The 26,491-nt window shown below is 39.7% G+C and overlaps 1 protein-coding gene across 3 annotated transcripts in view; it reads right to left on the reverse strand.

Annotated features, from left to right (window-relative positions):
- Nucleotides 1-8,471: 8,471 nt before the first annotated feature.
- Bdnf (brain derived neurotrophic factor) overlaps nucleotides 8,472-26,491 on the reverse strand; it is a 49,287-nt gene continuing 31,267 nt past the window's right edge. For all 3 annotated transcript variants that reach the window (XM_085834590.1, XM_085834591.1, XM_021151236.3), the window contains exon 2: nucleotides 8,472-9,770. In XM_085834590.1, the coding sequence (XP_085690716.1) occupies nucleotides 9,000-9,770 (771 nt within the window). In that variant the 3' untranslated portion in view covers nucleotides 8,472-8,999. The remainder of the gene's footprint in view (nucleotides 9,771-26,491) is intronic.

The following is a 26,491-nucleotide window of genomic DNA, read 5'->3' on the forward strand; positions in this document are numbered from 1 at the left end:
CTGAGAACTTTGGCAGAAATTTCCTTTGTGTCTTAGTTTCTTTGTATTGGTGCGACCAATCCATCATGAATTTTGTAATGTGGGTTACTCTATGCAGGTGTTAGGAGTGCTTATGGTATTCACAAGTTTTCTGTGATCAGGGATGGAATGGATGTTTAAGATGTGACAGGAGACGAGGCAGGATCTTCTTTGACCACCCTCATAGATGTGACAGTGATTCCGTTTCTCTTTGAGACATCATGAATTCATCCATCTACTGCTGCCTCAGCCCTTGCTATTTGTCTGGCACAGACACTTAGGGACAATGGTTAACATTTGAAATATGAATCCCAGAGAATCACCGTTTATTGAAGTTTTCTGTTCCATTTGCCCATGTATGTGGAGTGGCTACTGCTTAGCTGATGAGAAGTGTATAAACAGGAATTTGCTTTCTAGAAAAAAACCAAAGTAGTCTGGAGTGCCGCATAGACAACATGGGATCCTTCCCGGGAGCCACAGAAGGTCTATGCCAGGCAACAGCCACTTACCAGAATGTCCTCTAAGGATCTGTGATGTTTTCTGAGGCTTTTCTGTGAGCTCCTTGTTTTTTCCCTCAAAGCTTTATGTGTATTGCCTTATTTAATTTGCACAATATCCTAAGGTATGCATGTTTTAACCTGTTTTATTTATAAGGGAGGAAACATACATGATAAGGTGAGTGACTTTTCTTTAGTCACAGAGCTGTAATAGCAGGGGTGAAATTCAGACGCATGGGCCAGGCTTCAAACTCTGTAACCTTAATGGCAGTAGTGTCTGCCTTCTGATAGGTGAGAAGATGGGACCCAGAGGACACAGATCCTGGAGGGCATCAAAAGGGAAGCCAGGCATAAAATAGTATTAGGAGAAGATAGACTTATATGGTAAACAGATCTCTGACAGATTCAGGCCTGAAGAACTCTAGGTCAGGAATAATCCAAAGCTTGGAGGCTGGAATGAGGGTTCCAGGCCATGGCATGCCAATGAGCTTGGTCCCTATGCTGACCAAAGCGTCATTCAGAATGCCATCCCCACATCTAATTGTGAGACGCCTAGCTCTCAAGACAGCAGAGATCAGCTCAGTGTTCGGACATGGCAGAGAGGCATGCTGAGACGCGCACATCCTTGGCAAAGGTGTAATGGGAACCAGAAGTGAATTGAGAATCCGTTTTGTTACAAAGACTTCTGAAACCGGGACAGTGGGATGTAAATCCAGCACTTTAATGTGGCACCTGTCACCACAACTCAGTTACATGCTGGACTTCTTTCTGCCAGGCACCACGTAACAGGGCATGCAAGTAGGAAAGAAATAAAGCACAGGTTAGCAGCATTCTCTTGCTAGCTTCAAATTAAGTTTAGAACCAGGCAGAAAAAGTTCACCCCTTGACGTTGGTCAGCTTTGCCAAGGCATCTTTTTTTTTTTTTTTTTACATATTCGGTTAAAAATAAAAACTATATAAGCTGCATTTAAAGCGAAAAGTCTCTTGGGGGCTTAGCCACCACAACCTTTGTACTGACTGGAGGTGTCACAGCCTTGTAGCACTTGCCAAGTAAAAGAGGCTCATGAAAGGAGAGAGGCAGGATGTAGAACATCTCAAGGCGTTCTCCATCATGAAAGCATGTTAGGAATCTCTTTTGTAATCTCTTGTTAGTGTGGGTAATAGAGTAGGTAGAGTGCCTTAGGACTAAAATCTTACCCCAAGACACTCCAGCTTGACCTTCCCTAAGAGTGAGAGAAGGCCTTAGCAGAGGATCAGAGACTCAGAATGTCTTGGCACGCCTAGTTATGGCTGAATTAACCAGACTTCTTGGCTTTGAAGTTAAGTTTGCCATAATTCAGTCTTCCATATTGCCAATTGGGAAATAATTTTGGCCAACCTTCCTTCATCTTCAAATGCAGCTTGATGTCTAGAATATGCAGAGAGAGAGCAGGGGAGGGGAAAGAGAAAGAGAGAGAGAGAGAGAGAGAGAGAGAGAGAGAGAGAGAGAGAGAGAGAGAGAGAGAACGAACATGGGCAAGGGAGTAGGGCCTTATTTCCACAAGCCAATCCCTACAAGGAAAAGGTAAGTCACAAAGACTAGGAAAGACACTTGGTCATTCTAGAGTGTCAGCCTAGGACCCCTCATCCTGTTAATGGCTAATTAGGCCAGCATGCATATTTAACTTATGAACAGTATTTCATAGAGACAGGGCTGTTGTCAAGGGCACAACCTACCTTCTTAGATAAACTAAGCTTTTCATTACTAGTCTGCTGCATGTTGGCTCTCAGTTCCTAGAGTCATCCCAAATGTGTTACAAAGGGCTGCATGCTCTTTATCCTGACTCCATTACTCCTGTGACTTTGAAAGGAAAGAGAACAAAATGTCTACTATAAACTGGAGTGAGCTTTTTTGGCATACATTTCCATGTAGGCTTTTAAGTTGTCAGTGCAACCCTGAGCCTTATCCCACTTTTAAGTTCTCATTGCTCTTCAGGAAGTGGAAATCTAGACTACTTGAAGGTAAGGGAGCTGGAGTCTTGGAAAGAGATAGTTCCTAGCAGGACCAGAGACCACAGTTCCAAACCCATGAGCGGTGCTAACACTCTGTTATCCAGATAAACACATAGAAGACTGGGAAGGGTTGGACTCCCTTTTTAGTGATACTTACAACACAACCTGAGTACTTGTGAACCATACTATTGGGGCAGCCCCAGAACCTCCTGGTCTTTGAGTCTAGAATGGGGCCTAAGAGTGTACAACTCTAAAGAGTCTCTAGAGCTGCTGCTGGTGTCCAGAGATCAGTCTGGGACTCACTGTACTAGTGCAGTGGGAGAAGAATAGGGACACTGATCACCAAGTGAACCCATTTCATAGGTTTTAGGGAAGGGCTCTGCTGTTTTAAAAAATGTGCCCTGAATTTCAGTTCAGAGACTGTTTCTTAAATGTTGGGCCTTGGATGAAGTGATACAGCTTTACTAAATCAATTGAATGTATAGTATGGTACTTGATAAAGGCTTTTTACAAATTGTGAGCATGTAAGCAAAACAAACCTATCTCCCCTTAGTCCATACATTATATCCAGAGCAGCTTCTTGTTTCTAAGGAATGGTTTGAAAGGATACACGGTAGTGAAGTAGAGTCCAGCAGAAGCAGATCCCCATGGCCTTGTGCAATGAGGACACCTCAAGCTGTTCCAACTCACTCCTTGGCTATTTACATGCTTCAGACACATCCTGTCATTAACTCTAACAGTTGGTATGAGATTGTTTTCAGGATAAAGAAAACATCTTTTTTTTTTCTGAAGGAAACTACTTTCTTCATATTTCATGATTAAAAGCAAATAGCAGCTCATCCATAAAATAAATGTAAAAGTTGCTTTGTTTGTGTGTGTGTGTGTGTGTTTGGTTTGATTTGTTAATTGTAAGACTGGCTTTTACAGTTTGATGCTACTGTCATTACCAAGCATGCAGACGCCAAGCAAATGCCAGGTTAGGAGCTTTTGAGGTTGTGGCTTACCAAGTTATAAAAGGAACTGAGGTAAAGGCTTGTGGAAATTCTATGTCATGCCACATAAATAGATTTTTGTTAATGAATGATAGAATGTGTAAAATGCTGCAGTATTTTTGTCATTAATGTGCTATTTATTCTTTAAATAATATATTATAATGAATCATGTGTTAAAAAGCAAGGCACTTGCATTTTTTCCTAGAAAGAATACTTGCTAAAATTAAAAGAATAGATGATGTTCAAAAGACTGGTGCTAGAGATGCAATTAGAGTGTTCACTAGCTGGACTGTGTAGGCTCGGGGTGCTTTACACTAACCGTGACCCTTTCAGGTCACACTACCTTTGGCTCTCACATGGAAGCTCAGCCAAAGAAAGGTCAATGTAACTAAAAGAGAGCCGGTCACAGTTACTCTTCAACCTGCCAAACCAAAGGACTGACCTTTAAGGCAACAGCTAACACAGCTCAAAGAATGGCCCATGTCCCATCAAATACTAATATTTCTAGTCAGCATGTTAAAGTTAACCATATCCGTGATAGTCTTTCCAGGCTAAATATCCATGTATGTATGTATGTATGTATGTATGTATGTATGTATGCGGTTTTCTTTTAAATCTCAGTTAACTGTGTTAGCAATAGCTTATGAAAATATGGCCATTTCATTTTGGCTGACTTATAGAACACTCTTGCTACTAGAATAGGAGAAACTAGTAATAACGTTGCCAGGAATGCTAGCCGACCCGAGGTAAGGCCTGAAGTCTCTTGTTGCAGTTCAAAGGTGTCTGCTCTCTTTTCTAGAGTGTGTTAATCCCTTCAATGAATACCAGAAACTTCACCCTTTCATTCGAAGACCTACTTCAAATTTTCATTAACAGTTGGGATATTATTGATAAAAATCAATGTAGATGATAAAACAACTTCATAGACACATCGAATGACCACAGAGGCTCATTAATGTGATGAAAGCAACAGAGCAAACCATGCAACTCATTCCCAAGCTCCTCAATGATTAGACAGGTTTAATCCAGTGGAAACTGGTTACTCTCGTTAAACTCCAACTTGAGTAATTTAGCAATACTTCCATTTATGTTGTTGTTCTCTGACCTCATCTCTGTCTCTGTCTCTGTCTCTCTCTCTCTGTCTCTCTCTCTCTCTCTTATTCCCAAGCTCCTCAATGATTAAGCAGGTTTAATCCAGTGGAAACTGATTACTCTTGTTAAACTCCAACTTGAGTAATTTAGCAATACTTCCATTTTGTTGTTGTTCCTCTGACCTGATTCTCTCTCTGTCTCTGTCTCTGTCTCTGTCTCTGTCTCTCTCCCTCTTTTTCCCCCTCTCTACAGCTAAGGCGACATTTTATGTTGGCTAAGTAAGCTATAGCTTTTGATCTGACATTTGGTACTAATGGAAACTTCATCCTATTTACCAAACCCCTTTAATGTCACAAATGTGGATGTCATATTTAATTCCCACCTCTTGTTACTCAGTCCTCCCCCAAATATTTTAGTCTTTGTTAACTATGAAAATTGAATAAGCCTGAAGTATTGCAAAGTTCTAATTTCATGACTGGGCTGTCATGGCTGTGTGTCTGGAAGTGAGGGGCTGCTCTCCGAGGTCAGAGAACTCTGCAAATGCACTGAGCAGATTAGAGTCATTCATCTCATTTGATTTGCGTTTGCATATACACAACACAAGTCAGTGTTTGTTATGACTTTCCTGATCCTTATTTATAAGACAATATCCGCGGAAACCATGTGTGTATGTTTGAAATAGGAATGATACATTGTACAGATATAGTTCACCACTTTCTGGGATGGGCTGTCAGTGCTCAAATAGGGAGCCTTAGGAGTCAGAACAGATGCTTTCTTCCTTAATGGCCCTTTCTATAATTTAAAATCCTTCCATTTATTTCCCTAAGATTTAGTGATAACTTTAAACACTTTAACTAAATTACCCAGCGGCTTGGCAGCCGTCACGGAGGCAAATCTTTTTAGAGATTGTAGCAATCTGTTAGATCATGGATACTATGATATAAAATCTGCATGCTCCACATACAAAAATTAAATCAGTGCAATGGATACAAGCACATGCTGCAAATGGCACCACTTCCAAACCAAGGGGACACGACCTGTCTCCAAATATTGAATTTCTGCAGGGTTTTCAGTCAGTGACTTTCTAAATTTGAACCAATTTATTCTCATTATCCCTAAGTAAACCTACTTTGATTTTTTAAAAAAAACAGCTATTTTATAATCAAATAGAGCCTGTCAGCCCTGATTCATGGATCCTGATGTTGCTAGGATGCATGATTTGGTATTTGACGAAAGTATATCACTTCAAAGGGGGAAAGTTTCAAGTGTCCTAGAAAACGACACTCCTGTCTTCTACCACAGAAGACAGGCCCAATCCTGGAGCTTCTCTGAAGCTTACAGACTGCAGGATTGGCCTCCCCAGGCTTTGAAATAAGCTTCCTGCGTGGAGGACTGTTCAATTGCTACCACTAGTCAAGATGGTCTTAAAGCAAGGAACACATGTATTTATAATGAAACACATTTTCATATTTTACAGTGAAGAGAAAAAACCCAGAACCCCCAGACTTTATGTACTTTGAAAATATATTTAAAAACATTAAAAATTCTATATTTAAAACATATATTATATGTTAATTGGTACACTTAAATAGAACCTGTATTTACAATAGGCTTCTGATGTGGTTAAGTTTTAATGCCAATTTTTTCAATAACATAATTATATAAATATACTAAAATACAATAAATATTTTTTTCTTGTTTTACATGGTGAATAATATCTTTACCATAGAGAGAACAAGGCCACAGACATTTACTTACAGTTTCAATGGGAATCACTATAAAAAAGCAACAGGCCTGCTGCCATGCATAAAACATTTCTGCCAAAAAGAGACCACAGCAAGACTTTAAAACCAAAACAGAACAGAACAGAACAGAACAGAACAGAACAGAACCAGAACGAACAGAAACGAGGAAGAGATTTTAACAAATAAATCTCAGGTCAACATAAACCACCAACATGTAACTATGATGTATCTTAGTGGGTAAGAGAGCCAGCCACTGACCACACAATTGCTGAGTGTCTCCTGTGAAGCCGCTTAACAGACCTGGCCCTTGCAATACTGTAAGATTGTGATGGGGATCCTTTTGTTTGTTTGACTAATGTCTCTCAGAATGAAGCTGCAAAAAGTTAACATAGAGCAGATATTCCAAGCATTCCTGAATAGGTTAAAAAACTATGACAAAGGTTAATTTGATAAACGGCACAAAACAATCTAGGCTACATGAAGTCTTTCAAAAACAGCATATTTACGGGTACTCCAAAAGACAGGCTAACTCTAAAAGAACAATTGAACAAAAAGAAACTATTTGCTGATGGTATCTTCACTCCCTGAGTCACAGCGGACATCCACTTCTGTTTCCTTTCCACTCCTAAGTTTTTTGCCTCTTTTTTTTTTTTTTTTTCTGATGCTCAGGAACCCAGAAGAGTAATCACTAACACATTCACGCTTGAGAAAAACCTGACTAGGGAAATGGGCTTAACACTAGTTCTCATTGGGTCCATTCATTCAGGCATCCAACTTGACTTCTCCTAACCCCAAAGGGTAAAGTACAGAAGGAACTCTTGCAATAAACTGGCAGGAGCCTTCTGTGCTCTTCACTGAAGTAATATTTCCTCCTGTGTTCTTGTCTCTTTCACAGTGAAAACACCTTGCTATGTCTTGTTTTTCTAGCCCTTTCAGACATTGCTCGTTCTGCCTGAGTTTTGATGCTTTTCCTGGTTTTGTTTGTTTGTTTGTTTGTTTTCTTTTTTTTTCCTTTTACCAAAATGTCTCAAAAATAAAAAACCTAGGCTTCCTGAAGTCTAAGCTCAAAGCAAATCAGTTCTCTTCACAGCAAATATTTCCCATCATGCTGCATTAATATCATCATTGCTGTGCCATATTTGGATCCAAAGTTGCTCCAGGTTAATCCAACTTTATACACAATTATTTAGAAATGGGATGGAGGCCATAAATGGATTTGAGTGTGGTTCTCCAATTGAGAACCTCTTGAGCACTGTTAGGTAATGTAGGCACTTAAAGCAGAAGGCCTAAGCAACTTGACACATCATTCCAGAGCCTGCTCTGAAGGGTGCTTCTGAGCCTTCCTTTAGGAATGTCTCAAGTACCATTCCCCACCTCCACCTAGACCTTAGGATGGCCACTCAGAAATTCCTCCTGCACTGCCAGGAAATAGTATGTCAGCTCCACTTAGCCTCCACAGGGCCATTCAGTCCTATTTCAATGGCAGTGTGGATCCCTGCTCTTATCTAAGTATCTGGGTGTATACAATAACTTTTATCTGCAAACACTGTTAGGCCATATTACAATTTACCCAATATTTATGCCTTTTTTTAAAAAAAAGAATATTTTGGGTTATTCTTATTTGTTTCTCTTTAGGGTAAAAAAAAAATCACTGTTTTCCACGAGTGTCATAAAATGACACACATTGTTCATCTGTTTGTAGCAGTAGTAAAATATTTTAAAGCGCGCAACTTAATTTTCTTTCTTAAAACAAAACAAAACAAAAAGAAGGGACCAAAATGGGAGGAGGGAGGGAAAGAATGTGCTTTGAACAAATGCTGGTCTTTCCAATAAAAGCAATTTTCCCTGACCCATGCCAGAAGAGTGAGCTGGGGGAACCAGGGAGATACATCATGGGCAGTGGTGTGTGAGCATTTTATTCAGTTGCCTTAATTTTTATTTGTTTTCCAGTCATCCGATTGAATTTTGCAAACATCTTTACAACATACAAATGTAACGCTTTATCAACCAGAATGGATAGTGAAGAAAATTTCTCCATCCCTACTCCGGGTGGAACTAAAAAACAAAACAAACAAACAAACAAAATAAAACACAAAACAAACAGAAATCTACCCCTCCCATTCCCCATCCCTCACGCCAGTAAAGCAATGACAACAGCACCTTGACATTGTTTTAATTCCAACGCTATCAGAAGTCGAAAGCAGTAAAACAGAGTACTAACAAGAACGAAGATACTTAGTGTCTAAAATGTAAACGGAAGGTTTTGGTTCAAATTTTTGTTTTTGTTTTTTTTTTTTTTTTGTTTTTTGTTTTTTTAATCTGTTTTCTGAAAGAGGGACAGTTTATTATCAATTCACAATTAAAGCAGCATGCAATTTATTATTATTTTTTTAAACTTTTTGTTTTCAATTCTTGGCAACGGCAACAAACCACAACATTATCGAGGAATGTAATGCAGACTTTTAAAGTTGTGCGCAAATGACTGTTTCCTTTCTGGTCATGGATATGTCCAATAAATAGATTGTAGAACCACTGTACTGTATAAACTTCATTTATACATGCAGTTCATAAAATTATTTTTTCTTAACTGAATAATTTACCCTGTTATGTATATATACAAATAGATAATTTTGTCTCAATATAATCTATACAACATAAATCCACTATCTTCCCCTTTTAATGGTCAGTGTACATACACAGGAAGTGTCTATCCTTATGAATCGCCAGCCAATTCTCTTTTTGCTATCCATAGTAAGGGCCCGAACATACGATTGGGTAGTTCGGCATTGCGAGTTCCAGTGCCTTTTGTCTATGCCCCTGCAGCCTTCCTTGGTGTAACCCATGGGATTACACTTGGTCTCGTAGAAATACTGCTTCAGTTGGCCTTTGGATACCGGGACTTTCTCTAGGACTGTGACCGTCCCGCCAGACATGTCCACTGCAGTCTTTTTATCTGCCGCTGTGACCCACTCGCTAATACTGTCACACACGCTCAGCTCCCCACGGCGGGCAGGGTCGGAGTGGCGCCGAACCCTCATAGACATGTTTGCGGCATCCAGGTAATTTTTGTATTCCTCCAGCAGAAAGAGTAGAGGAGGCTCCAAAGGCACTTGACTGCTGAGCATCACCCGGGAAGTGTACAAGTCCGCGTCCTTATGGTTTTCTTCGTTGGGCCGAACCTTCTGGTCCTCATCCAGCAGCTCTTCGATGACGTGCTCAAAAGTGTCAGCCAGTGATGTCGTCGTCAGACCTCTCGAGCCTGCCCTGGGCCCATTCACGCTCTCCAGAGTCCCATGGGTCCGCACACCTGGGTAGGCCAAGTTGCCTTGTCCGTGGACGTTTACTTCTTTCATGGGCGCCGCCTTCATGCAACCGAAGTATGAAATAACCATAGTTAGGAAAAGGATGGTCATCACTCTTCTCACCTGGTGGAACTGTGGGAAGGAAGCAGAGACAGACACAGAACAGGTTAGAACTTACTTTCTCAAGGACAGCATGTGGCCCATCTGCTTGTAATTTCAGACCTTTTTTTTTTTTTTTTTTTTTTTTTTTTTTTGTCTTACTGATCCGCTCCAGCTGCAGGGGACACAAATCAATGTCAGTTACTGTGCTGTATGTGGCTTAATATAAACCAGAGACATGCAATGTTTTCCCCGAGATTTACATGTAAGCCTGAGAGTAAACGGTTTCTAAGCAAGTGAACACACTGTGGCTTCCCTGCTCCCACTTCCTCCCGCTTTAGCAGCTTTGGGGGTTTAATTTTTAATGATCTCTGCACACGCTGTCACCAGAAACACAATCACAAATGTTACTAAGCAACAACTGCAAGTGGAATAGTAATCTCCCTTTCCAGTCAGCAGCATTATCCTTGGTAGGAATGTGTGATGGAAACGGTAGTGGCTAGAGGGCTGGGTGTCTGGTACGCTAAGCAGTCTGAGCAGGAGCAGTACCATAAAACAGCGGTCGGTCGGAATGCTGGGAGGGGCCTTTTCCTCCTAGAGGCGATGTGACAGCACAGTTAGACCACCATGTTTTGCGGATAAGGAAGCAAAAGGCCACACAGGACTTGCCTGGTGTCATGAAGAAACTTTAGGAACTAGAGATCCCATCTCCAACGTTTTACTACATCTGTGAAGGTTTTGCTTATTTCCAAACAATTCATTTTCAATAGGTTTGTTCTAATGACGTGCCTGAGGCAGGGATGAAAACAATGTATCTTTTAAGAGAAAGCTGGAACGCTGGAACAGTCCTCAAGGAAAGGCATTCAAGTCAGGATCAATGCCTTTCACGAGCAGACATCTCTCCAGACTCAGAGGGCACTTTGATGACTTGTTTTGGCAAACCACAGAGAGCTCAACTTCTCATTAGCAGAACTCCACCCCCTTCGTGTGTGTGTGTGTGTGTGTGTGTGTGTGTGTGTGTGTGTGTGTGTGTGTAAAACACTGAGTTGTCATACCTTTACAAAGCTGAGTAGTACTTTACACACTTTTGAACTGGCATCTAGTGCTTCTTTCTGGGCATTTGAACTTTCCTACAGAGTCACTTAATAACATACCACAAAGTTAAATTTGGCTTGCATCTATAAGCATACTCCGCAAACCCAACTAAAATTGAATAACAAGCAAAATTGAGACATACCTATGGACCAAACCAAGACTACATCAGGTGGTGGAAGACTTCTGAATTACTTACCGGAAGCATTCTGCCTCTTAGTAGTAACGAGTAGCATTTCTTTAACTCTAATAGGCTAACTTTCTTTCTACTTATTGGCTGTGGAACATAGACTTGTAAAGACATACAGACTCAGCATTCATTATGCAGTGTAAGTCCACCAGAAGGAAGCATGTTTCTGCTCACAATGAGATGCTGAACACAAGAACAACCTACCTCCAGCGAAATAGGGCACAGTGCACAGACAGCTTACGCAACACAAGCTATGGGAATTCTCGCCAAAGTGGGACATTAAAGCCCTCCCCAATTCTAAAGTGGCATCACCATTATCTTGAGACTCTTCCCCTCAGGAGAGCAATGCACACAACAGTTTCCGACTTCGTATATGTGCACAGCCTCCACACATCAGCCACAGTAAGAGAAGTTGTCCACAGAGCTAGTTACTCAGGCACAGCCAGACAGGAAGGAGAAGTGAGTGAGACAACATTTCACACTCACAGTCCAGGCAATGGTTTGAGACTAGTGCAGCATCTCTCTGAAGAAGGCACATATCTTCCTTCCCCAGGAGACTGGACACTGCCTGAAGCTGTCTCTGCTGTTCTGCATAGCATCTCCGTTGCTTGATAGCCACCTCACCCTTAGCCAAGGGTCACTTGTGTCCTAGGAACTTTTGTTGTTGCAGTTTTCTATAGAGTATCTTTGCAGCCTTTAGCTTGGACATGATGAACTGGTATGAGTTTGTAAATTACCCAGAGGAGATTAATTCATGTTTGCTTGCTTGTGTGTTTTATACTACTGACCAGCAAAAGTCCAATATGAATGATTAGTAGGTTGCCGAGAGAGAGAGAGAGAGAGAGAGAGAGAGAGAGAGAGAGAGAGAGAGAGAGAGAGAGGAACTGGTTGGGACCACATAGTAATTTAAGGTTAGAAAGGCAAATTGGTTTGAGGAAAATACACCTGTTAATCCTGCTGATATCTAAAAGCTTAGGAGTGTTTTGTATCCAGCACCATTACAGAAATGGACCCTACATGGAGGTTTCTGATCTGGGCAGGTGGTACTTATACCATTGAGGGAGACTTTTCTCCTAATATCACAAGTCGATATTTAAAGAACTCAAGGGGATCTTCAAATTTAGACCAATGAAATAATACATATTTAAACTGTTTTATATTGGTGCATACTTTTAATCCCAGCACTCAGAAAACAGGGACAAGTGGATCTTTATGAATTCAAAGCTAGCCTATCCTACACAGTGAATTCTGGGCTAACCAGTGAGACCCTATCCATAAATAAATAAATAAATAAATAAATAAATAAATAAATAAATACATATTTTAGTCATCTATATCACATTGGTGAAGATTTGACATTATATATGCCATGTTTTATTTTCATCTTAAAACACACACACACACACACAACTTAGGTGCATTAGAAAAATCAGAAAAACAAAAGAAATGGATGAAGGCAATGGTAGGGATGTAATGATTGGCTGACCAAGAATCACAAGTTGATACTACAAGAGGACACAATGCAATCTGAAATGTTGAAATAAAAAGAAGGTGAATTTTAGAAGTAATGAGATGTAGATTTTGTAAGCATTTACTAAAAGGCTGAATGCTTTTAAATGGTTGGAGGTACTGAGGCATCTTAGCTACAGAGTTAGAGATTTGTTTCATTACTGTTACACCAATGAGTCCTCTAATGACACATTTTTTATATACTTAATGAGGTTTCCTCAGCCTTTCATGGGTCTCATTTATTGTTTTTATTGGTAATATTCTGATAAGGAAAGCACCCAATGCTTCATCTATCATTCTCTCAGCAATTCTGTAAGCAAATTCCAAGTAAACAATTGGCATCTGAGTAATTATGACTCGGCTTTCTCTCTAAGTCAACACATAGATTTCCTTCCAGGCTGAGCATCTAAATAGATAATGTAATTAGCTAGGTGATAATATATACAGCTCCACGTCTCTGATCCCCTTTGAGTGGTACTTCAGCAATTCTTTTGGCCTATTTGTTGACAAGGCTTTAGAAAATGCCTTGAAAAGTAACTCAGTGCATTTTGTGAGCACAAAGGCATGACCCACTTTGCCTGTTTATTGTATGTTTCTTGCTATGTACTCCAGGATGGTCTTGGCTCCAGCCTCAATCCTCCTGGCTCAGCTTCTGAAGTTCTGGGAATACAATATGTGCCATCATGCTAAGCTCTACTTTTTAAAATCATGACTCCTGATATGTTGGGCAGTCCTGTTGTGCTTTGGAGATAAAATGCTCCACAAAGACCCCTATATTTAAGGCTCAGTCATCAGTTGGTGTGTACTTTGGGAAGTGGTAGAAACCTTAGGAAGTAGGGTTTTGGTATAGAAATCAGTCAGTGGAAGATACCTGAGAAGGGTATTTTGTCCTTGGCCCTTTCTCTTTGCTTCCCAGCCTCTGCAAGGTAAGCATCATCCCTCTACTATGCCCTTCCCCTCCATGACAGCCATCTGTTGAGATCTTTATACATCTTTTTTCCTTTCAACCTTTTCTCTTAGATACTTCTGATGGCAACAAAACCTAATGCAATTCCAAAGAAATCTCATCATCCAAAGATAAAGGGGTCATGTGGCACTACTAAGTAGATCATCAGTCTATGTCTACTTATATTTAATTCACTGATACTAATTTTTTCTAAGGCTTAACAACAATCAATACCTATAGAGTTCTAGGAAGACTTCCTTAGCCTCATCTCAGTAAAGTCAGTATAATGCATGCTACATTAAAAAAAAAGTAAAAAGAAAGTTGTTAGAAGTGTGACTCACAAGACCTAAACATCCAACCAGGACAATATGCATGATAGCTTGCTCCTCTACTGTAGTTCCACAACAACTTGTGTTGACTAAAAGATTGCAGAACATTCATAATCTTCATCAAATTGGATTGTCACAAAGAGGAGTTAAGTTATTATCATCATGATCACACAGTTACAGCAATTACACTTCTAACTCTGTCAAATGTCACAAAACTAATAGGTCTCCTCACCCATGTTTTTGCTACCAGAACTTAATGCCAGTTTTAGAATATTAATCACAGGGAAGAGAATGTATATGACAAGGAGGGAGCTTACAAAACTTGGGCACCATTTTCTATATTATATATCACAGAGTTATAGATCACATATCACAGAGGTCAGCTTTCTAAAGCCAGCATGATAAAGATACTACTAGGACTGTTTTTAATCATTGTCATCATTTAGATCTTCCCCTCATGAGTTGAAGACTTGGTTCTCACTGAAGATAGGTGTAGAGGTGGGTCTTTTAGATTGTGAATAAATCACGAGAGCTCTGATCTCATAAATGGTATATCTATTGATAGATTAATAATTAAATGGTCAATGGGGCAAGGTAGAAGCCATAGGAAATAGGGGCTATGTGACATTCTGCCTTGTAAAGGCCTAGAAGCAGTGGAGGCAGTTGATCATGAAGTGAAACCTCTGAAGTGTGAGCCAAGAAAAGTGTTTTCTCCCTTTAAGTTAGTCATGTTAGAACTAAATTTTCATGGACAAAATTGAGAAGAAACAAATAATCATACAGGCAAATCAGGATAATGGGGATAGAGGACTATACAAGCTTTATTTATTCCTAATCTCTTTGTCTTGTGTATGTAAGCAGAAGAAAACACAGTTTCATGACAGGTTGGCTCATCTTAGACAGTCTTATAACTAGCAAGGATAATGATAATGTTAAAGAAAGACCAGTTAATGTTTAATTCTGTCATACAGGGTATAGACCTATTAAAACCACATTGTGGTAGTTTGAATGTGCTTGGCTTAGGGAGCAGCATTAAGAGATGTAGCCCTGTTGGAGTAGGTGTGCCATTGTAGGTGTGGGCTTTAAGACCCTAATCTTAGCTGCCTGAAAGCCGGTCTTCTCCTAGCAGCCTTCAGATGAAGATGTAAAACTCTCAGCTTCTCCATCAACATGCCTGCCTGGATGTTGCCATGCTCTTGCTTTGATGATAATGGACTGAAACTCTGAACTTGTAAGGCAGCCCCAATTAAATGTCCTTATAAGAGTTGCCTTGGTCATGGTGTCTGTTCCCAGCAGTAAAACCCTAACTAAGACAGAAGTTGGTACCAGGGACTGGGGTATTGCTGTAATTGGTCTGACCATGCTTTTGTTTGGAAGAATGTGGATTTTGGGACTTTGGATTTGGACACTAGTGGAATGCTTTAAGTCAAGCTTAATGGGCTATCCTAGTAGGAGTGTGGAAAACTTTTTTTTGTGTGTGAGTGATTTGAACTATGCAGACCAGGCCCAAGAGGTTTCAGCGGAGAACTTTAGTATATGGCCCAGAGACTGTTTTGTGGTATTTTGTTGAAGAATGTGGCTGCTTTTTGCCCTTGTCTGAAGATTCTAACTGAGACTAAGGTAAAGAGATTTATATTAAAATTGCATTGACAAAGGAAATCTCAAACAAACAAAAACAAACAAACACACACACAAACAAACCCAGCAGAGACTTTGTTCTCTGGTTAAGTCTCATGAAGAGTGTTTTGAACAAGTGTAATAAGGTTCGAAAGGAAAAATACAAAATATATGGTATTAAAGAGGCACCAGGAAGTGAAATGGAGCTGAATCCTGTGGTCAAGGATATTAAATTGAATTAAGGGAGTGGTGACCTAGGGGCACCCAGCTAAGTTTAGGTCTAGACCAGGAGGCAAAGGCAAGCAGATCTCTGAGTTCAAGGCCAGCCTAGGACAGAGCAGGTTCTAGATGAAGAAAAACATCAGTCCAGGTGTGGTGCTATACACCTTTAACTCCAGCACTCAGGAAACAAAGTCATTCAGATCCCTGAGTCCAGGTCAACCTACAAAGCAAGTTATAGAACAGCCAAATTTAGGCAGTAAGGAAACTGGAAAACAGAAAGCTGGTAATGAAATGCAAAGGGTCAGGGGTGGGGGTTGGGGTGGCATCTTCCAGCCCCAGCAAGCAGCAGAACTCTGGCAGCTTCGTCCATGTGGCTTTGACTTTAGTGTCAAGTATAGAAGGGACTACTGGGACAACTGGTGCTGGTTAGCTGGAGCTAAAAAAATTAGTGGTGATTAAGAGGAGATCAGAACTACTGAGGTGAAATCTGGGAAGTCTTTTCTGAGAGCACAAAAAATTTCTGTTCTAGAGACGGCCAAGGTTGTACCTTGTGCTTCAGCTGTACTTGGTAATGTGTCAGAGTCAGCCAGGTGGTACTGATTTTGAAGGTATGAAGGGGTCATGGAGAGCAGCTGAGGCTTGGCACTGTGAGAGGCCATGGAAGGCCATTGTTGAAGGTGCACCCTCAGTTGCATTTGATGGCCCAGAACTGAAGAAGTCATGCAAAGAAGTTGAGGCTTGGTACCATAAAGAGATCCTATGAGAGGCTATTGGTGAAGCCTAGTTGCAGTGAAAGACCCCAGCATATTGAAATGCCATACTATAGGATGATCACTAAGAACTGTAGCAGCAGTGGAGTGGAGTCAACCAGAGCCTAGAGTGCTACAGAGGCAGAGCTGGAGGTGTGGCCCAAGCCCTTTGGATAAGGTTAGAAGATCATGTGTGGATCCCAGACATTGGAACAAGAAGCTATAACATTAAAGTTGCCTTGGAGACCCCAAGATGTTTGAGATGAGCCTTGGAATATCTGCTGAAGAAAGATGCTAACAGGGAGTAGAATTAGACTAGGAGAAAAAAGTTTGTCGCAGTCAACAAAAATTAAAAAAAAATAGTTGGGGATCTGAAGACTGCTTTGACATCAACCCATGATTTAGAGTTTGCCCAGCTGGTTTCCTGTCTTGCTTTGGGGATTACAATTAAGTGACTGATGAGTCTCAAAAAGAAACTTTGAACTTTTAATGTTGTTGAGAATGCTATAGACTATGGGAACTTCAGAAGTTGGACTAAATGGTTTTTTTATTATTATTATGCCATTGCTAGGTATGGCCTCCATAAACTCTTGTATTTGAACAAACCTATGGGGGCCAGGGAGTGGAATTTGGTGGTTTAAATATGCTTGGCTCAGGGAGTGGCACTATTAGGAGGTATGGCCTTGTTGGAGTAGGTGTATCCCTGTTGGATGGAGTAGGTGTGTCACTGTAGGTGTGGGCTTTAATACCCTAGTCCTAGCTGCCTGGAAGTTAGTCTCCTGGCAGCCTTCAGATGAAGATGCAGAAGCCTCAGCTTCTCCATCACCATGCCTGCCTGCCTGGATGCTGGTATCTATGATCCTGCCATGATGATAATGGACTGAACTCTCTGAGCCTGTAAGGCAGTCCCAATTAAATGTTGTCTTTATAAGAGTTGCCTCGTTCATCATGTCTGTTCACAGTAGTAAAACCCTAGCACACTAATGAAAATCTGCAAAATAACATTAAAAATCTTTAACTTTCATCTGATTTCACCACATTCATATATCAACCTCACTTCTGTTTGTTCAATTATAAGGCAAGGGATCTAGTTTCTAGTTTCAATGTCTAAGAAGGAGTTAAGACCATTGTGTGACTTTAGAAAAAGACAAGTGATCCAGGGAAGGAATGGATGAAATTTTTAAGAGAGAGATGCTCTTTCCAGGTAAGAAATGAAGAAATGCTTTGTGAAGCTTTCATTGGATTCAGAGATCTCTGTATAAGATAGAAGTGGGTGATGATGAAATGATGAATGGATTTGAGATGAGAGAAGGATTAGAGTTAGAAGATGGAAAAAGAGCTCTGGACTAGAAGTGATAAAACAAGACCAAACAACTGTCCAAATTCATTAAAGTTCTAGGAATGATGGCAACTGAATTAGATGCTGCTTTATGGGCACTGAAGATCCTATAAGAGTTTCTAAACAAAGGGAGGTGTTTAACATGGCACACAGAAGACTTCAAGGAGTGGCAGACTAGACTACATTAAATAAATAAGTTCAATAATTGTATTCTTATTGAATAGTGAGCTTTAAAAATAAATACTAAGTAGTTGTTTACATGTGGAATTATGGGTCTGGATCAATCTCTTTATTGAAACATGCTTTGAAAGGGAAAGTGGTTACAGTAGTAGGCAGAGTTAAGTATCTACCATCAGTAATGCTTGGCTTGGCAAAAGAACAGGACATGGAGAGAGATTGGGAGAAACTACAAACTTTCATTCCAATTATAACTGTACTCAACTTTGGTTCTATGGCTCAGCACTTTTAATTCAAAGATCTCCAAGTGCTTTGCAAATATTAAGTAATTAAGACTCATAGGACCCAAGAGATGCAGGTAACTATAATTATCCCCATTTTGTGCTGGAGAAAAGAGGATCAGAGTTTTTAATCAACTCATCCACTCTGTGTGGTTCCCTTGATAGAACAAGGTCAGAACCTAGATTCTGAATCTAGATTCTAGAAGTTTAGCCTTACAGTGAAGGCGCTAGTTTGTTTCATCCATCTACATAATTTCCATGTTATTTTCTCATGTATTGCTAAACCAAGAATAAACAAAAAATAAGGCAAAACTAAATACACCCACACATTCCTCAAAGGAGATAATTAAAGTTGAAATTCATAATTAAAATGAAAAAACAGAATGATCATTACAGATATTCACCTATTTAGCTGGATGTCCATTTGATTGAAGATAAAAAATAATTTTGAAATTAACATTTGATAATGTAGATGTTTCAAAGCATTTAGAACCTTTATAAGGTAATATTTAAATATTTTTGTCTTGAGATATTCAAAGGATTAAATTTAGGTATTAATTTGACTAGATTAAAGAATATTGTTGTGAGGTGTGATTGTGTTTCCAGAGGAGATTGTGAGACAAGTTGATGGATTGAATAGGAAAGTCTGCCCTCAATTGTGGGTGGATACAATCCATATCATTGGCTGATGCCCAAATAAAACAGCAAGAGAGGAAGGGCAACTGGCTCCTCCTCCCCATAATTGGTTTATATTTATCTTTTCCAATACTTATTGTCAATAGGTGCAAGTTCTGATGTTAGACACCAGAAGTATCAGTTCTCTGGACTTGTATGAGTGGATTCTTAGGCTCTTATGCCTTCAGACATGGATCAAGCCATGCTACAGTACCACAGGGTCTGCAGCTTGCAGACAGCATCTCATGGTGCCTCTTGCCCTTCATAATCATATGTGCCAATGTCTGTGTTATGCCTGTGTTCAAACATCTATATCTACATTGGTTCTGTTTCTCTCAAAATACTAATATAACTTTCTATATAGCATAGTCTTTCATACCAGAGTACTCTAACCCCTGGTCTGGTTTTTGCATTAAATGACACAAACTTTATTTAATTGTACTAAAAAAACTGAATAGTTTTATTAGTCTATAATATGAAGTACAGGTTAATACCATGAGAAAAATGTATATTTTCCTGAATCATTAATTTGACAGAAAAATTTACTGGTATCTTTGATAAAATACCAGCCTTCTGTTACCTTCTTCTCCTCTCCCCTGACATAAACAAACAAACAAACAGTCAAACAATTATTTTTCTATTAGCAGAAGACTTACCTTCCTTTTGAAGCAAAACTAGAACACATATCCCATAAGGACAGAGACCGAGCACTCTCCCTGGAATTCTTACACACAGTAAGTTGTACATTATATTATGTCAACTGGACTCTCTAGCTACTGAATGATTTAATAATGTTTATGCTGGTGCTATTGGAATGATATATGGGGAAGTTTAGTTAAAGTATGAGCCATAAGTCTTAGTATCAGCTGAAATGATGCTGATACTTGGATTTGGGAAGAAGGAGTAAAAAATGATCTAACAGAAAGTCCAGCTCTGGGCAGAGAATTCTCTACCTTGACATCCTAGTCTTTGGCACAGCTGCCAAGTTCCAGAGGTCCTAAGTACTGCCATTAACATCGCCTCAGGCAACCTAATGTTTCCCACAATCAATGGAGGTTTCTGAATGTCGAAGACCCCTAGCGAGACCTGTTCATACCTGCCCTTCTCCTTTGCCTAAACAGTACATGACTCTAACAAATGAGCCCCAGCACCAAGCATTGCTATTTCACTTGCATATCAAATGTGCATTTCTAAATATCCTCTGGAACAGCTATTTTTAATTATAGGGCCCAACTGGCAGCTGACAATCAAGAACTAAAATTGTTTTAAATTAGGATTTTATTTTCTTCCAAAATCCTGGCAGGATTTGTTACTATTCACCCTAACCACGTATTTTTTACTAAATTCTTGTACATGATAGACAAATATTATTAATTTCAATTAGTGTCATTGTGTGTTATTGACTAATTATGTAATGTATAACCTGTAGCATCCCATGAATATCATATTTAATGACAGATGTTCGTCAACTATATGTAATCATGGATGGAATTTTAAAAATTATTCTATTTTATATGTATAGATGTTTTGTTTGCAAGTTTGTCTGTCCAAGAGTACATGCCTGGTACCCATGGAGGTCAGAGTAGGGCATTTAATTTCTTTGGAAGTAGGAAGTTCCAAGGTTGTAAGACACCATGTGGGTACTGGGAACTGAAACCCTGGTTTTTCTGGAAGAGCATCTACTGCTCTTAACTACTGAGCCATCTCTCTAGCCCCATAGGTAGGATTTTTTATGACAGCATGATGGCTTTGGAAGTAAACAGGGATGTAAAAACATCTTCAGCATCACATAGATGCAAGTAAACTACAACGAAGTTGTACTTAAATATATATTTTAGAATTTATGTAAAAAAATTCAAACTTGAAATTAATTTTATGCAGCCTAAAGTCTCAAAAAGCAGGTAACACTTATTGCTATTAATGCAATTCAAAATTGTCAGTACAGGCCTAAGAAGAGAGCTCAGTGTGTAAAACAATTGTTGCACAAACTGAAGGATCTGAGTTTGACTCTTCAGAACCCATGTAAAAGCCATATGCATTGTGTGAGCTTTGGTAATTTCAGCATCTCTCATGGGAAGATGATGGACAGAGACAGGAAACCAACCAGAAGCATTTAAGCCAGCCTAGCATATATATGCAGCAGTGATGAGATCTCATCTCAAACAACGTAGAAGATGAGGACCATTGCTCAGGGCTGTCCTATGACCTCCACATACACACCATGGTACCCATGTACCCACATTAACATACATGACTGTGAAATCTTGCAGAACCATTGTACATTCAAATAATAATAAAGTAATAATAAAAACTTGTTAAGAAAATTGCTCCAAGAAAAAGAAGAGATTTTTGTAGGACCTGAAATTAGAGTTGTAGAAAATTCAGAGATGGGACAAAATTCAATGTATTCAAACTAAATGAGTCCTTGCTTTTTTTTTCTCAAGCTGTCATCAATGCCCAAGCTGCATTGGCATTACCAAGGAGCTCATGAGAAAGTCAGCATCTCAGCTTTCTCTCTCTCATCCCACGTATCCTACCTATTACCAGAACCTGCATTTCAGCTAGATTCAGATATTTCAGGTAGATTTATAAACTCATCAAAGCTGAGATGTAATCGAGCAATTCATACAGAGAAAGTCAATCAAGGAAGATAAGGAAAGAAGTGAACGACATCAAGGTGAACACTATGGTCCTTTCTCAGTATGCCACGGAGTTACCTGTCATCTCCTCTCTGACTCAACACTCACTGTATGTGTTTTGTTGATTTTTGTAATGGGGTTAAGTAAAACCTTGGCTCTTTTTGTCAACTGGCTTTTTTTTTATTCTGTTCATACTATAACGTACAGGATACCTATAAATAAGAATTGTTACATGAGCACTTGTAGTGTAACACTGATATAAATCTGGACTGCTATTCAATTACTAATTTTTCCCAAGTGCTGTGAGGCAAATGCAAACACATTTAGCTCTCCTAATCACTTCGCACAGTCTGATATCACCCACTCAATGAGAACCATACTGGAGATGACATGACTAACTAGATCTGAGAGTAGATTTCCAAGCACTCAGCCAGATGTCAAATTGCTTTCAGCCAGATGTCTCTGGTCCTTTGTGTTCTGAAGTGGTAAAGGGGAGTCAGAAACAGAGAGAACATACCCACTCAGGCAGATTTTTTAATTTTAGAATTGGTCCTGAAGCCAACAGATTTCAGCTTTTTCATACCATGTGTACATTTCATAGACCATGAAATTATAAATATAATTAAGGTTTCACTAAAACAGTGCTGGCAACAAAAGTGTAATACCCATGGTATATATTTCTGTGTATGTTCATGTGTATGTATATGTAGCAGGAGTCTAGAATCCTTTCTCAACTTCAGTTGGACTCTAAAACAGATGACTAGTAAGTAGACAGCACAATTTCTTGGTAAGTATCTAATATTTGAAATTAGCTGCTTCAAGGCAAGTACCTTAAATGGCATTTTAAAAGTTAAAAATGAAAGAAATGCTTAACATTTTTGGAATTGAACAAAAATATGAGGGAGTTGTCGAAACAATTTTGTAACCAGAACTGGAGACTAGCCCACTGTTGAACTCTTGACAAAAGATTGTGAGGATTGCTAGATCCTAAACATCAAGAACTTAGCAGACTTAGCAGTCTGCATGAGAATGAATGCTCAGCACTGGGAAGCCTGGCAGCTTGGCTACTGTGTGCATATTTATGGGGCAGACGTGACACTGTCTTACTTTCCCAGGTGGCGTCTCAGATACTGTTGAGTTCTACCTTGAACAGCAGGTTGAAAGGCACAGATGTCAACATGCTAAAGGACTGCCTTTTCCAGATTATATTCAAGCACACCACCAGGCAGCAGATAACGTGAAAGATAAGCTCTGTCTTCTTGCCTCCAAAGAGTAAGTGTGCCCTTCACCAAAAGCAAGATGAATGCAGTTGCATTTTGTTTCCCTAAGGGAAGAATGTGTGCTAACTCTTAGATCTGAGGATGAAGGGAATCCCCTTTAAGCAGTATTGTTTGCTGTTGTGTCGACTAGAAACATTTCATAGAAATTCAAAACAAAAGAAACAGAAAAAGGAAGTCAAGGCGGTCTGTCTTACTTCAATTTCTTCTTCTTTTTTTCACAATCAGCTACTTTAATCAAATTGTTTATAGAGTACTGCTGGATACTCCTGTCTTCCTGCCATTGCAGAGAGCTAACAGCTCACCTGAGACCACTGCCATACAACTGCACACCCAATGGAACTAGAGCTGTGGTAGAGACTTGTCCTTGCCAGCCTTTGTCCAGATAATGCTCCTGAAATTTCCATAGCCAATATATTCTGGTGGCTATCAGCACAATTCCCAATACAGAAAGAATATTTGTCTATAATTAAATCCATATTAGGAAAAAAAAACCTGTAGCCTTGAACATCCTTGATTCAGAAGGCTGGGTATGTTTTGTCTAAGCAAGGGATGACTATTGATTAGACCCTATCTATTGAAGACACAAACACCAAGCTTTAAAAACTGAGGTTAAAAAAAAATATGTGGAGGAAGATAAGTTGTCCCTAGCAACAGAAGAACAACATTCCTCTTCAAATTACTATCACGATGTCCCAGGGTTGGAGGAGATAAAATAGCAGGAGAAGGTTATTAGTTCTTTGTTGCTCACCTTTACGACACCATTTTCAGCAATCAGTTTGTTCGGCTCCACTGAGGCGCAGCGACACACACCACAGCCTTTCTCCTGGGATGCACAGTCATACCACATAAAAGTGTGTGGGTAGATGCCAAAACATGTACGGACATGCAACCCATTGTGCAGAAACTCAACGTTCTGAGTTATTAATGAGGATTAGCCTGAGCACATGGAGAAAACTGGTGGCTCCACACATCCAGTTGTCCTTCGGGTTATGCTTGCATCCAACTCTATAATTTCTTTTAATTGCTTACTGTGATGCACAGGAAAGCGCTCATTATTTGCAGCTTAATGTGGGAGGAAAAATAAAATATGTCTCCCTGCCCACTGCCTTACTCCAGCTCACAACATTTCTAGGTATAAGTGTAAGAAATTTCTGTACACGGTGTCACAATCCATGCGGGTCGTATTCAAGATACTGATTGTGTTGTACTAACAAATATAAGAAAGCCAGTAACATCTCAGATAAAAAGCAGTCTGTATTGCTGGTCGGAAAATGCCACTCCCACATAAGCACGGGTATGGAAGTATACAAACCTGTGCAAGTAGCAGGATGGTAAGAGCCTCTCTGTTCTCCTTTCACCAAATATAAATGTGTAGAGGTTCCATGGAAACTCACATCAACATATTTCATCTAAGTAATGATGTGATGACTCTATTTCTACCTACTACCTATAAACAAAAAACAGTGTTGGTAGTTGTCATGTGGGTGGAGAATGGACTCTAGATGATCCTCTGGGCATCTATATAAATACTAAGAATTTACTAAACTACTTTTTGCATTAAAAATGACAACTCAACAGTTAGCTCTGATTAACTATGAGCCATGCAACCAAACTAACCACAGTTTACAACTGTGGTATCTGAGACACAGGAAGATGCATCAAATTTGCCTATGCCCAGCATGATGGAGATGGAGCCTGGTTCTTCTGTATAGATTCAAATGTGGATATGGTGTCTTCAATTTTGAAAGTCTACATAGTGAATACATAATGTAGTCTTGGTATTCCACATTTTTAAATTACTTCAGCAAAATCCTATATGAGGGTTTCTGAAACACGGTGTGTTTGAAGTCTAATTCCATGGAGTCTGAATGTAACCTTAAGGTTTCTTTGTTAATGGGTTATTCCCTTAAGGTGCCAATCATACTACATATTTATCAGGCCAGAATGTCAAAATTATCCATGACATGAAGGTAATTCATTAGAGGTGTCAGATTTTTTTTCCTGGGAACAGTTTGGACACTGAAACAGAACCATGTACTTTATAGACCACTAACACTGTTACCACATGCTTCTCTGCTAACTCTACTGAAGTAAGAATGATTTCAATTAAGACACAAGTGTTAAGTGCCTTTAAAAAATATGCTTGTAATGTAACACTTGACATGTCTAAATGTCTAATACTATATGGTACCCTATTTGTGACCTTTGTACTACTTTTTAAGATTGTAGCCTAGGGGCTAAGATATGCAAAGAAAGAAAATTATGCTAAGGCAATCTCAGATGTATTCCCAAGAAGTAATGAAAACCACAAAGGTGGCAGAAGAGATGGTCCAGCCTGGGGCCAAGAGTACTCTCAGGGCTGAGGGTGGGAGGCTATCATCCTAAATGTGTATGTTGAGTTAGATGACAAATAAAACATCTTGCTTCTGGCCATTATCTGCCCTTGTGAGAGAGGAGACTGAGAGAATCAGCTTCGAGGAGCTTGAGAACAAAACTGGAAATGCCTGTTGTGAAAGTCTTTGTAAGTGTCATTAACAAAAATCAAGTGTGTCTTTGTCCCTGTGTCTCAGCTGGCATTTGGAAGTCCACTTATACACCAAAGGATGGTTTCTTGTATAGTCCGGACACACTCATCACTGCAACTGTCCAAGTTCAACTGTTCCACGGAGGGGAAGAAAATGATTTTCCCTTTAACAAATCCCTGTCAAAGTTCTATTTTAGAAAATTTTATTTGGTCAGGCATGGCAGCACACCTGCTATCCAAGCAGTGAGGAGGCAGAGGCCAAGGGATTGCCACAAGTTCAAAGTCAGTCTGGTCTACATAGTGCATTCCAGGCCAGCGAGAGCTCGAGTGTGGTCCTGTCTCATAAGCAAGCAAACAAGTAAGAAGATAAATATGTGAATGGCTACTTGGATCGGATAACCGCTCTGCTATGGTTCATTTGCCACATTCTCCTAGGGCAGCAGGACTGGCAGAATTTGTTTTTCTAAATAAGGCACACTGTCCTCAGAGAAGAAGGAGACCAAGAATCAATCCAATGAGAACGGTAGAGTTATGGGAGGATGACCTGGGATGAATGCCATTCACAACGTGAAGATGTTATCTAGGTCATAAATCATGTTGCTTTCATATGGTTCCCTACTTGCATAATGCAAGAAGCTGCCCGGCAACACCAAGTACGAAGTATACTGATAGTGCAGCCCGGGTCAGTGTTTATATTGTGCTCTGGAATTTTAATTTGTCATAAATAAGATAGTAATTATTTAATTATAAACTTTGGGGGAAGCACAAAATTATTCCTCAAAAGAATAGCCCATGGGTATGAATGCTCTAAGCAGGACTTCTCTGTGCCTTGAGGTGTATATCTTGAAGTTGGTCTTGGAAATGAGGTTGGTAACGGAAAAGGCAACATTGAAAGCCTGGGATACAGAACATGATGGTGGAAAAGTTTTCTTTTCTGTTCCAATAAACAGCTGAGTCCTTTGGAGCCAACTTCACTAGTTAGGTGAATAATGAATGTATGCTTAGCTTTCCATTACAGGGAATTCTGCAAGTGGCAACATGGGTCCATTCCATGTGTGTCACTAGAGTTGGCATAAACCCATGTCCATTACATGTGAGACATTACATCCACTGTGTCATAGTCCCACTGAGAAATCCAGGACAAAATAAAAGATTCAATGTCCACTTGGAAGTTTCTATCTATTT

The sequence above is a fragment of the Mus caroli genome, unplaced genomic scaffold (genome assembly GCF_978045245.1).
Source record: "Mus caroli unplaced genomic scaffold, Mus_caroli_1 scaffold_2, whole genome shotgun sequence".
Lineage (NCBI taxonomy): Eukaryota > Metazoa > Chordata > Mammalia > Rodentia > Muridae > Mus > Mus caroli.